The 13,310-nt window shown below is 41.7% G+C and overlaps 1 protein-coding gene across 1 annotated transcript; it reads left to right on the forward strand.

Moving 5' to 3' along the window:
- The first annotated feature begins 420 nt into the window (after positions 1–420).
- Positions 421–10,237, forward strand: si:ch73-109d9.2 (zinc finger protein 37 homolog). Its single transcript, XM_015972160.3, has 4 exons — positions 421–1,101; positions 1,336–1,466; positions 5,907–6,012; positions 7,699–10,237. Exons 1-4 carry the CDS (start codon positions 861–863, stop codon positions 8,838–8,840), a joined length of 1,620 nt encoding a protein of 539 aa, XP_015827646.1. The 5' UTR covers positions 421–860; the 3' UTR covers positions 8,841–10,237.
- Positions 10,238–13,310: the final 3,073 nt, after the last annotated feature.

The raw sequence follows: 13,310 nt of genomic DNA on the forward strand, positions 1-13,310 counted from the left end.
GCAATATTTTGGTATTGTGTTTATAAAGTCATGGGAAAAACAAATGAAACATTAACATTTAAAAAAAAGATCAAAATCTTATCATAATTTTATTAGTGGTGGAAACACTGGAAAGCTCAAGTAAACTCAAAACTTGATCAAATAAAGTTTTTTATTTTAAATAGCACAAAACACTAAACTAAAGGAACAATCGATTTATGACCTAAAATAATTTGTTGTCATTGCAGGCAGAAATAAAATTGTGTGAAGGACCAGATTTCAAGAACCGGTGTGTATTTTGGTTTAAAAAGATCAGGGGACACAAATGGCCCGAGTGGTGCTGTGGATCAACGATCCAAAGTGGAATCAATTCAAATTTCCAATTAGAAACAATACACTTAATATAAAATGGAAATAATACGCAGAAGCTTTAACAAGAGCATTCTGACCAACGCCATCTTGGATTTGTTTGATGGACCGCCAATGTCCCTTCTCGCGACCCGTACTTTAATATCCGGAAGTGTTTACGGAACAACAATTGATGCAAAAGCATCTTTTAGCGCTAGCTAGACGAGCTGGAGAGCTACCCGTGCTGAAAAGGCAGAATGTAAGCAATGATGGAGCGTGTGACGGGAGAGTTACGATTACGGTAACGCGCTAAAAGCTGCTAGAGTTCGTTTAACGGTTGGCTCGATTAAAACTACTACCGCTAAACAAGCAGGACCCATTCGATGATAAAAACTCCTCAATAAACGACTTACACGAGCAAAAACCTGCCAAACACTGGCAAACCTGCTTCTGTAGGCTTAGCGTGTCGTTTAAAAGAATAGTTCGTTTCCCAAAAAGGAATCCAGGAATTCTTTATCTCATTGTTGGGAACAATGGCCGAGACGTTGCTAACGTTTCAGTCCCAACTTTCTGGAGTGATGGAAACCGTTTTCAAAGCAGCCTTGTATGAAATCACCCGTCTGGTGGAGGACAGCTTTGTGGAGGAGGTGACGCGGTACCGGTCACAGGTTCAGGTCCTAAAGAAGCGACTGAAAAGGCAAGAAGAGCGGAAAGAGAGGTGTGCTGACTGTGGGAGGGTCGGTTTACCCGATGAAAACAAACCCACCGAGACAGGTCAGTGACAGCAGGCTTTTCCCAGGAAAATCACGTTTTATAGGAGCTGGAATAAAGTTAATATGATCCTTGTACACCATCCACCTTCTGTCTCTGTTGTGTTAACACAGCGCAGCAGCAACTTAACAAATTTTCCTAAAATGCTGATCTAAAGATCTTTAAGAGGTCCCTGAAGAACATAGTGTTCATTTAAATTTCAGATGTTGTCTTTATTTATAATGTCTCTATTTTCAGAAAAAGTCCTGAAACAGGAGAGTGTTCTACACGAAGTGGCTCCAGGTTCCCTGAAAACTACGGCAGAAACCAGAAGTGAGGAGATCGAGGAGGCAAATCCGGAGGTCCACGGCTCCATGAAGACAACTCAGGTGGGATGGGTTTACACACAGAGACATTTTCAGGTTCTTCATACTTAAGAAATTCAAGTTATTAAAACACACAATTATCCATCCATTTTCTTCTGCTTATCTTGAGTCGGGTCGCAGGGGAAGCAGCCTAAAGGCTGATTCATGCTTCTCCGTCTGCGTCAGTGCGGAGACACGCAACGCCATTATCCGTCCTTGCGTAGGGCCCCGGCAGGCACGCAAGTACGTACGGAGTCGAGCCCACTTTTCTAAACATCCGTCGAACGAGACTGAGAACGCAAGCTTGTGATTGGTCAGGGCACCGTCTACAACGCCGCCATTGCACCCTTAAAAACATAAAGAGAGCAGAGAATAACTAGCAGCAGACACGGAGAAGCTTGAAGAATACCTCGCGAAAAAACTCTAAAATATGAACGTTTAATTCCCCCGTGACTGGAGGAGTGAAAAGATACGCCGCAAGCGTTTTATTTGTGGACGGAAATGACAGGAAATGTGGGTTTAGAGGTGGCGAGCGCATGAAGAGGTGGAGGAGAATGAGAGACAAAAGTCTCTTGTATAAAAAAAAACACAATAAAAACACACCATCTTGGACCAGATACATGACAGGATACCACAAAACAGCACTACGCCCTCTGGTGTCCTGGCGGGGAATTGCTTTGCAACACTCCCCAGGAGACGGAGAAGAATGAGGGCAAAACGTTTCTGTCAGTCTGTGCGTGTCTGTCCCTTGCGGCGCTGAATGAGAAGCATGAATCAGGCTTGAGCCAAGAGGCCTAGACTTCCCTCTCCCCAGCCACTTTGGCCAGCTCTTCCCGGGTAATCCCAAGGCGTTCCCTGCCCAACTGAGAGTGTTAAGTCCCCGACATGAGATAGTAAAAATGTGAACAATGGGGGTAACATAAGAACTGGCGGCAGAGTTTAAAATGGGTTTATTCGTACAAAAGGTATTAAAACACAAGCAAACAGATGGCGAGCATTATTAAGATAATGCTAAACAAAAATACTCTCAAAAAGGTTAACATTAAAAGAGCAGTTACCAACATTAAAAACACCTGGTTAAAACTTATTAAAAGTTTTACCGGAACAGAAGGTGTTTTAAAAACGAAGTCAATAAAATTGCAGCAAATGAAGTTAACCTTAAAAACCAACGAACATAAGATCCCACAGGATCGCTCAAGAGTTTAACTATAAAAGTTAAACTCATCAAAACGAAGGATCGAACGAACGAAGGGGTTAAAACAAAACGAAGAATGGAGAACAGCAGAACCCCTGCACTGCTGTCTCCCAGACTGCTGAAGGCACAGCCTTTTTATCCTAGGTGTGGCTCATCAGCAGGATTCAGCTCAGCTGTGCTCCTCAGCAGCCTGGAAGAGAGGAGGAGGAGGGGCAGTGTCCGGCTGATCACTAGACCTGGGTGATCCTGGCTCCTGCTTTTCACTCCCCAGGCTGGCAGCTGTGACACCCCCACACATAAACGAAAGAAAAAGGATAAAAGTTAGCACAGGACACAATAGTAACTTTTAAAACTTTTTCTTTAAAAGCGAGGATCACATCAAAACAAGAGAGACCCCCGATAAAACAGGCTATCTAAAATCCCTAGTCTTCATGCACATCGCAGGCGGGCAGATTAAGCACATGTGCTGTTGCACATTCTGACCAGCAAAGGGAGGGGGTTAGCCACTGCCCTTCCTGGGGTGCTCCCGAGATGGTGGAGTAAACCACCAACGCTAACCCGCTTGGTGCAACACCTGAGCCTGCCTGTGGGGGTCATCTCTGGATCCATTGTTTTTCCTTTCTCCACTCATCATGCTTGGCTGGATCAGGCTTGTGGACTCTTGAGAGCCCATCCAGCAGTGGATCCTCCGGCAGGGGCGGGGCCTCCAGAAGCACCCGCCAGTCATCCACAAGTCATCTGTTGCTTAAAACCTTTTAAAACAAACAAAACACCATTAAAATTACCACCACCAGGGGATTTGTACATTCCTTCACAGTCTGTTGTTAAAAATCCCGGACGAGCCCCCATTTATGTTACGTCCCCGACATGAGATAGTAAAATTGTGAAGGATGGGGGTAACATAAGAACTGGCGGCAGAGTTTAAAATGGGTTTATTCGTACAAAAGGTATTAAAAACACAAGCAAACAGATGGCGAGCATTATTAAGATAATGCTAAACAAAAATACTCTCAAAAAGGTTAACATTAAAAGAGCAGTTACCAACATTATAAACACCTGGTTAAAACTTATGTTAAAAGTTTTACCGGAACAGAAGGTGTTTTAAAAACGAAGTCAATAAAATTGCAACAAACGAAGTTAACCTTAAAAACCAACGAACATAAGATCCCACAGGATCGCTCAAGAGTTTAACTATAAAAGTTAAACTCATCAAAACGAAGGATCGAACGAACGAAGGGGTTAAAACAAAACGAAGAATGGAGAACAGCAGAACCCCTGCACTGCTGTCTCCCAGACTGCTGAAGGCACAGCCTTTTTATCCTAGGTGTGGCTCATCAGCAGGATTCAGCTCAGCTGTGCTCCTCAGCATCCTGGAAGGGAGGAGGAGGAGGGGCGGTGTCCGGCTGATCACTAGACCTGGGTGATCCTGGCTCCTGCTTTTCACTCCCCAGGCTGGCAGCTGTGACAAGAGACATAGTCTCGCCAGCTTGTCCTGGGTCTCCCCTTGGGTCTTTTTCCCGGTTGGACGTGCCCAGAAAACCTCACCAGGGAGGTGTCCAGGAGGCATCTAGACCAGATGCCTAAGCCACTTCAACTGGCTCCTCTTGATGTGGAGGAGCAGAAGATCTACTCTGAGCCCCTTCCGGATGACCGAGCTTCTCACCCCATCTAGAGAGAGCCCAGACATCCTGCGGAGAAACTAATTTTAGCTGCTTGTATCCACAATCTCATTCTTTTGGTCACTACCCAAAGCTCGTGACCATAGGTGAGGGTAGGAACGAAGATCGTCGTCGTCTTCCTCCGCTTATCCGGGTCCGGGTCGCGGAGGCAGCATCTCAACTAGGGAGCTCCAGACCGTCCTCTCCCCGGCCACCTCCACCAGCTCCTCCGGCAGGACCCCGAGGCGTTCCCGGACCAGATTGGAGGTGTAACCTCTCCAACGTGTCCTGGGTTGACCCGGGGGCCTCCTGCCGGCAGGACATGCCCGAAACACCTCCCCGGGGAGGCGTCCAGGAGGCATCCTGACCAGATGCCCAAACCACCTCAACTGACTCCTTTCGATCCGGAGGAGCAGCGGTTCTACTCCGAGTCCCTCCCAAATGTCCGAGCTCCTCACCCTATCTCTAAGGGGGGGGGGGGGGGGGGGTAGTCAGGCATTCAGAGAAAGAAAAACAGTTTAAAACAATAAATCTATTAAAGATCTTCAAATTAACTGGTCCATTACAACATTTGATTTTACAATTCTAAAGCTGTCACAGACTTTATTCTGTAGGTTACTAAAACATTCTTATCACACACGTGTGCCATGCAAGCCAGTATAAATCAGGTGGATGCTGCAGTAACAGTGGTGCATTTAAAATCCAATCATTTTAAAACAATTAAAAACTGATGTGAGCCTTGGAGCAACATTTTTCTGTTATCTAAAGGTGAAAAAAACTACAAGTCTGTGTAATTTTACACCATGTGAAGCCTCTGTAACACACACACACACATTGCACATTAGGGATGTGGATCTCAGAGCAACTCACGATTTGATTCGATTCCGATTCTTGGGGTGCCGATTCGATTCAGAATCGATTCTCAATTTAAATCGATTCACAATCAGTATTAACAAAGAGTGTCAGCTCCAGGATGAACTACTTTGTTGTACAAGTTAGTGAAAGCTATGGGACATTTTTATTTGACTTTAAACTGGTCACGCTCCAAAAGTGCAAATTTACAAAGTAAAATAAAGTGATTCTAAAACTGTAAACAGAAACAATCTTTTGACCAAAAGGCAACATTTATTTTTGCTTACCTTGTAAAATATAACAAATCTGTAGTTATTAACAGTAGCTTTGAAAGTAATACGGTCAAATACTTTTCAAGTATGTGAAGAAACAAGTTACATGAGTAATCCTGAGTACTCATTTATCAACTTAGAAAATAAATATGAGAATATCTCAAATTTCTGAGTATGGAAAAAATGACATTCAAGTGCCCTCTTATCAGCAGATTCAAACATAAATCACCTCAATTTATGGGACCACAAAAGTAATCAGAGTACTGACTCTCCTAACAAAGATAAAAAAAGTGCATCTCAGACCTGTAACATGCCAAATATTTGAGTTCTTGGAATCGATTCTGAATCTTTATGAATAAGAATCCCGATTCAGACTTGAATCTATTTTTTCAGCACCTCTATTGCACATGGTCACTTTAACTAGAACCTATTCCACATTTACCACAGTCTGACTTAAGTGTGTGTGTTCTGTCTACTTATCTGACAGACATCGGGTGTGCAAGTGGAGAAAAGGGATAAAATCTTCAAAGAAGAAGCTCTTCAGAACACGCCAGAAGTTAGCGAGTCACGAGAGTGGGGCCTCAGCACAGGTGGTGAGTTTTAAGCCACAGACTTTCCGGAACTTTGTTCAGTATTTTTTTTTTACTCGGGTACCGCCAAATCCTAATGAAACAATCAATTAATCCAATTAACTGAATCAATTAGAAGCAGCAAGATTAAGGCTGCATGATATTAGGAAAACCTGCGATATTCGAGAACAGTGATAAATATTGCGATGGCGATATTACTGGTGATAAATAAAAACTTAACTCAGGAACAAAAATGATCAAAAACAAAGAAATAAAAAAAATCATCAAAATGAGAAAAGGGAAAAGAAAATGAACAAGAAAAGGCGAACCGTGGATCCCGGGAAAAGCAGAATCAGCAAAAAGAGCAGAATAAAGCTATCTCAGATGTTTGCTAACCATCTAAACCAGGGGTGTCAAACTCATTTTAGCTCAGGGGCCACATTGAGGGAAATCTAGTCCCTAGTGGTAAATAAAAAAAAACAACTTCAGATTGTTTTCTTTGTTTTAATACAATCAATATGAAACAAAGCTGGAGCCTGAGGACAGTGTATCCAAAATTGTACAAGTACAGCACCTGAAGTGTACTTGAAAATTTGAAAAAAAAAAAAAATCAACAAATTAAAAAAAAATTCCTTAGTGGTTCAAAGAGCTTACAGATCACATTGCAAGATCAGTTTCATGCAGCACTTAAAGTATATTTGACTCATTTAACTTTACATCTTTTAGCTTTCACCAGCACATCAATATCAGAAGTCACATCCTGAGTGGCGGCCAACTTCAGGATGTGATTCAAGTTCTTGTGTGAGCCTTGAGCGCAGCTTTGTTTTATTTATACTCATTACAGAGAAAACTAAGTTTATTTTCACTCTACATTGTAAAGTATGAAAATAAAGTTTACACAACCATCTCGCGGGCCGGATTTAACCCACTTGCGGGCAGGATCCGGCCCGCGGGCCGCATATTTGATACCCCTGATCTAAACGAAGTGCCGTCCACCTTGGAGGCGGGCATCTACCCTATGAGAACCCACCCGATTGGCCAAAAGGGCGAAGAGCTCTATTTGATTTGTTAAAAAACATCATGCTTCCGTTTGATGGACAGAATGCGTTATGTGTAGCAAACATTTGAGTTAGGGCTGCACAATATATCGCAAATATATCGTTATCGCAATATCAGCATGCACAATATGCATATCGCAAAGAACAGATTAATATCGCAATGAGTGGTCAGCTCAAATGTTTGCTACACATAACGCATTCTGTCCATCAAACGGAAGAATGATTTTTTTTAACAAATCAAATAGAGCTCTTCACCCATTTGGCCAATCGGGTGGGTTCTCATAGGTTAAATGTCCGCCCCCGAGGTGGACGGCACTTCATTTAGATGGTTAGCGAACACCTGAGTTAGCTTCGTTAGCTCTTTTAGCTGATTCTGCTTTTCCCGGGATCCACGGATCGCCTTTTCTTGTTCATTTTATTTTTCCCTTTCCTCACATCTTTTGCTTTTCTCATTTTTATGAATTTTTTAATTTTTTTGTTTTTGATTATTTTTGTTCCTGAGTTAAGTTTTTATTTATCGCAAGTAACATCGTCATCGATGTTTACGATATATTGTGCAGCCCTAAGCAAGATGAATATTTTCTTTTTTTCTAAGTTAATTGTGTCATTTGGACCTGCTTGAAACGCTTTTCCCTTCCTGCCTGTGAAACAGATGCATCCAGTCTGCCAGGACCCAGTAAACCCTTCAGTCTTCAGAGTTCAAAGGGCCAAGTGAACTGGGAGACTGGATTTGATCAGAGACCGTCAAGCCAAGGTGGTTCCCCTGAGCCCCTGTTCCAGAACCGGTACGGCATCAATGAGTTAGACGACTTTGACAAGACCGGACACAGAGACAACAATGCCATAAACATGGCCGACTTTGGTGGTTTACGAGATTCTCCAACCCATCTGGCTGATGATCTTAACTACGCGGGCCATCATAATGAAGATCTGGAGGCACCTAGTGGATCGGAGCACCAGTGTTTCCCAGCAGGCTCCACACAGAATAAAAAGAGTGAGAGTTCAGCAGCAGCAGCATCGCCTTTAAGGACCAACGAGGGACGCGGAGAGTTCAGCTGCTTCCTTATAGATGAGGAAGGATATCTGCAGGATCCAAATGTTCGGTACGCTGATCAGGTGTCTGGTGAGTCAGGCGGTAGAGTAAACTTTCATGGTCAGGGTGTTCGATTCAACCCCTCTCTAGATGGCACTAATATGTATGAGGCCTCGGATGCCTTCTCCGGTACCTTAAATCTGGAACACGGACTGCATCACCAAACTGTAGGAGGTGGAGGAAGGAGCAGCTCTAATAACCAAGGCTTTACCTCTTTTCCTGAATCTGTTTCACTTAAGACCAACAACCAGACCCACAGAGACACCGAACTAGAGCCTCTGTACTCCTGCAACCAACATACAAGGACCACTGCTCAAGCTTGTCATCCAAAAGTCCACCAGAGGACTCACACAGGACCGGGGCTCCACCTGTGTAACCACTGTGGAAAAGGGTTCTCTTCCTTTGTGGACCTAAAAACACACAAATGTTGCCAAACGGTTGACAAACCTTATTGCTGCGCCGTTTGTGGCAACAAGTTCAGCCGCCTCTGGAATCTAAAGTTGCACCAAAGAATTCACACCCAAGAAAAACCTCATCGGTGCAACATGTGTGACAAGAGCTTCACGAGGGCGGACATTCTGAAGGTTCACCAGCGTATCCACACGGGTGAAAGGCCATACTGCTGCGCGCTTTGTGGCCAGAGCTTCAAACGTCTGGATCATCTGAAAACACATCGACGCAAACACGTAACGGCCCTGTAAGATAGATGAGAGCCAGTTAGGATTATTGCAATGTCAATAGAGTTAGACGTCTTTTAAACTTCTACTCTTTGTGCTAAAGTCCAGCCATCTTCTATACCTACCTGTGAAGGATCAGGGGAGCTGGTGCTGATCAGCGGTGATTGGGCAAGAGGTAGAAGAAAAAAATCTATTTTTTATATTACGCCTCTCAAGATAAAAATCACGTGGCACTTCACAAGGACCTAAAAAGATTTAAACAAATATAAGAATGATTTGGAAAATATTAGGTGAAAATTTGAAAAAATAAATATTGACAGAAAAACGAGAAGGGACAAAAATAAATAAACAGTAATAAAGAATCCTGAGAAAGACAGAAATTGGTAGAGGTAGCGGCATGAGAAGAAGGTGGTGATGAAGGTCACACCAAAATCTGCCTGAACAGGTGAGTTTCAGCTGCTTTTTAAAGGAGACCACTGAGTCCACTGATCTCAGGAGGTGCGAGCTCCAGTGTGTGGGGGCCACAGCAGCACATGATCTGCCACCTTTACCTCTCCTTTCCACCGGAGCCGTCAGCAGCAGCTTACTGCAGCAGCACGTCTTGCTCACGTAAGCTGCTGCTTGGCCCTTCCCACGAGACGCGAAGCAGCAGGGGAGCAGCTGTCACACGACATTAGCAAAATCATGCGTGACTTCGTCAGTAAACACAACAAGGCCCATATATTTTAGATAGCCTAACTGACAGAGGTCCATACGGAAAAGAAATCACGTTGATAATTAGCATAAACTCACCATCTTGCCTCAAAACCGCAGATACGTCACTCCATGCGTTATCCTTCTTGACGTTGTCTTTATAAAAACTGTGACTGGGATTAAACAGGATTGGGTACTTCTCCACTTCAGTAATCAACCTTTCGTCGTCCATTACGGAAAAACAAAGGAGACTGCTAGCTAGATGATAACTTTTTTTTAAAGCAACCGGAAGGCAGTACGTTTCTTTATTCTGAAAATCTCGGGAAGCTTCGCTCCGTTTCCGCATCCGATTTCCTGTCTCTCCTTCCCCGTTTCAGAGGTGTAGCGCGTAGAAAATAGAACCGGCATGCTGCTGCTGAGACGCGGCCGACTCGCGCCGCTGACGGCTCCGGTGGAAAAGGTTCTGTTGACCACAGCGGTTCCTATCAGCAGCTATGACGTGCTGCTGCCGGCTCCGTCACGGCTCCGGTGGAAAGGAGGGGTTAGTCTTTAACCTGGTGCTGCACAACCATTAGGCTGGTTACATCATCCACAGGTCCCCAGGTTCACATTCATAGAAACAAAGAAAAAGAAGTTCCTAAATCTTGATTTATTGTCTTCTTTGTACCCAATTACCTCTGTATTTTTTGCTATTGAAATACAACAAATAAAAAAAGCTGTGCTGTCAATGTTCCTGTTCTCTTATTTTAACAGACTGAAAATAAAACCCACTGGTTGTGATTATTCACAGTCCATCGTTTACTTGATTTACTAAGTTTATAATGTGGCCTCTGGTGCATGCTTCTGAAAAAAAAAAAGATTTAATAGGAAATGATGGAAAACCTTTTATAACATCAGAGATGTCACTGGCACTGATATGATTTTAATGGTAATGATGACTTCGTTTTTATTGTGAGCTCAACCTGTACAAGGAAGCAGGCTGCCTAACTACTACTAACCCATCGGATAGATGGGTAACGACAAAAAGTAATCTCAGAACTTAGAAAAATGTAAATCAACAATAAACTAACAGCTTAACAACAAAATGTCAAACTTTGTGTACAGGATGAAAACAATGTCTACATCTAAAAAAAATCACAATCTTTTTATGCTTCTCACTAAATTTCACATGAAATTACCAGCTGAGTTAACTGGTAACCACTCACTTCAGCATCAATAAACCACATAACTAGGTAGCATTCTAGCCATTTGTTTTGTTTGGTATGTCAGTTTTGTTTACTTCTTTGAATGTTAGAGGGTTGAAAAACACCATAAAGCGCAAGGCACTTTTTTAATTTTGTTAAGAGCCAACTTAATTTTGTTACAGGAAACACATTCAGGCATAGAGGAGGAACATTTTTGGAGACAACAGTGGGGGGATAATATTTTATATAGCCATGGTACCAGCTATTCGGCAGGGGTTATGATACTATTTAGCAAATTTACAGGGAAAGTAATTGATCATAGAGGAGACAAAGACGGCCACTGGTTAATAGCAGCTATAGAATATATGATCAGAAATTTATTATACTTTCTATTTATGGATATAATAAAATTAAAAACAGAGAGATGTTAGAAAACTTGGGCAGAATGATAACAGATTGGCAAAATGTTTATATGACAGATAAGGTGGTTGTGGGAGGAGATTTTAATATTGCACCAAACTCTTGGTTAGATAGGTTACCACCTAGAGGTCAGCAACCTGAAAACAATGATATCTTACAAGAATTCTGTTCTATCACTAATACTTTTGATTACTGGAGATTAAATAGCCAGTTTTTATCAGTTAAGGAGGATTGCCAAGGTTAAGCATCTGCTCTCAAGTCATGACTTTGAGACGGTGATTCACGCATTAATTACATCACGCCTTGACTATTGCAACACACTGTACCTTGGTCTTCCTCAGTCTCACCTCTCCCGTCTTCAAATGGTGCAAAATGCAGCAGCACGCCTATTGACGGGTTCGAGAAAGAAGGGAGCACATTACCCCAAGTTTAGCTTCGCTGCACTGGCTGCCTGTGGTTTATAGGGTCCAGTACAAGGTTCTTTTATTGGCTTTTAGAGCTGTACATGGCCTTGCTCCACAGTATCTGTGTGAGCTTTTAGTAACTTTCTCCCCATCTCGGTCACTGAGGTCAGCCGACCAGTTTCGCCTGGAGGTGCCGAGAACAAAGAAAGCTCAGGGGTGATGGAGCTTTCTCAGTAGCAGCAACAAGGTTGTGGAATGCACTCCCAATTCAGATTAGGATGGTTTCATCACTGTCAGGTTTTAAATCCCTCTTAAAGACTCATCTGTTCTCAGTTGCTTTTAATTCAGTTTGAGAATGCATCTGTTTTTAGTAGCTTTTATGTCAGTTTGATTTGTTTGTTTTATCATGATTTTACCTTGTGATGAACTTTTTATCTTGTTTTTAGAATTTTTGAGGAAATTCTGTTCATTTTGTCTTGTTAAGCACTTTGGTCAGCTTTTATGCTGTTATAAAGTGCTATATAAATAAAGTTGACTTGACTTGACAATCCTACAAAATCAGAATACACATGGATCAGTGCTTCTAATGGAAACCAACGGTCAAGAATAGATTATTGGCTAATCTCACACTCCATAGGAAACAATGTAAAGAAATGTGAGATTATTACTTCTCCGCTTACTGATCATTGTTTAATACGCTTAACTTTAATAATAATAAAACAAATATGCTCTTCAGACAGTTTATGGAAACTAATAGCCTTTTATCAAATGAAGGGTTTTGCAAACAAATAAAAGCCCTTTGTCAAAAAGTAAAAAGGATGGATATGTCAAATAAAGGAAAATGAGAATGGTTTAAATTTGAAACAAAGAGGTTAGCAATTGAAATGGGGAAAATTATGACAAAAGAGAGAAAATCAAAGCAGAAAGAACTGCTAAAAAGAATCAGCCTACTCTGTGATAAAGGTAATAACACGGAGGATGAACTAACAGAGCTAAACTTGCTCCAAAAACAGCTTTATGAAATTTATATAGAAAAAGCGAATGGAGCCTTTGTAAGATCCAGGGCTGAGTGGATTGAAGAAGGCGAAAAGAACTCAACATATTTTTATGGATTAGAAAAGTCTAGACAATCCAAAAAGAAAATATGCAAATAAAGAAAAAATGACACTGTAATAGTAGACCAAAATCAAATAAAGGAAGACGTTCTACGTTTTTACTCAGACCTATGTAGTTCTAATTTCTGTGAGGAGGAATCTAAATCCTTCTTCACTCAGATAAAGAACAATATTAAATCTATTGGAGAGGAAGACAAAAAAAATCTGGAGGATGATTTGAATATTAAAGAAGTAGAAAATTCCCTGAAAAAAATGAAAAATGGGAAATCGCCCGGTATTGATGGATTGACCTCGGAATTTCTTAAATTTTTTTGGGAATATGTTCACGAATTATTAAGTACATTTAATGAGTGTATAAATGAAGGATTGTCTTACCCCAACAATGAAAACTGGAATAATAACCCTTCTTCCCAAACAAAAAAAAATAATAATAAAGATACAACAGACTTAGACAACTGGAGGCCAATTACTCGGTTGTGCAATGATTATAAATTATTAGTGCTATTATATGCAGAAAGACTGAAAATGGTAATTGATGAAATAGTAGATGATAATCAGTCTGCGTTTATAAAAGGAAGAAGCATACATAATAATGTGAGATTAGTACTGGATATGCTGGATTATAGGTCTATTTTGGAAACGGACAGCCTCATTTTATTTATAGACTATTTCAAAGCT

The sequence above is a fragment of the Nothobranchius furzeri genome, chromosome 6 (assembly GCF_043380555.1).
Source record: "Nothobranchius furzeri strain GRZ-AD chromosome 6, NfurGRZ-RIMD1, whole genome shotgun sequence".
Classification (NCBI taxonomy): Eukaryota; Metazoa; Chordata; class Actinopteri; order Cyprinodontiformes; family Nothobranchiidae; genus Nothobranchius; species Nothobranchius furzeri.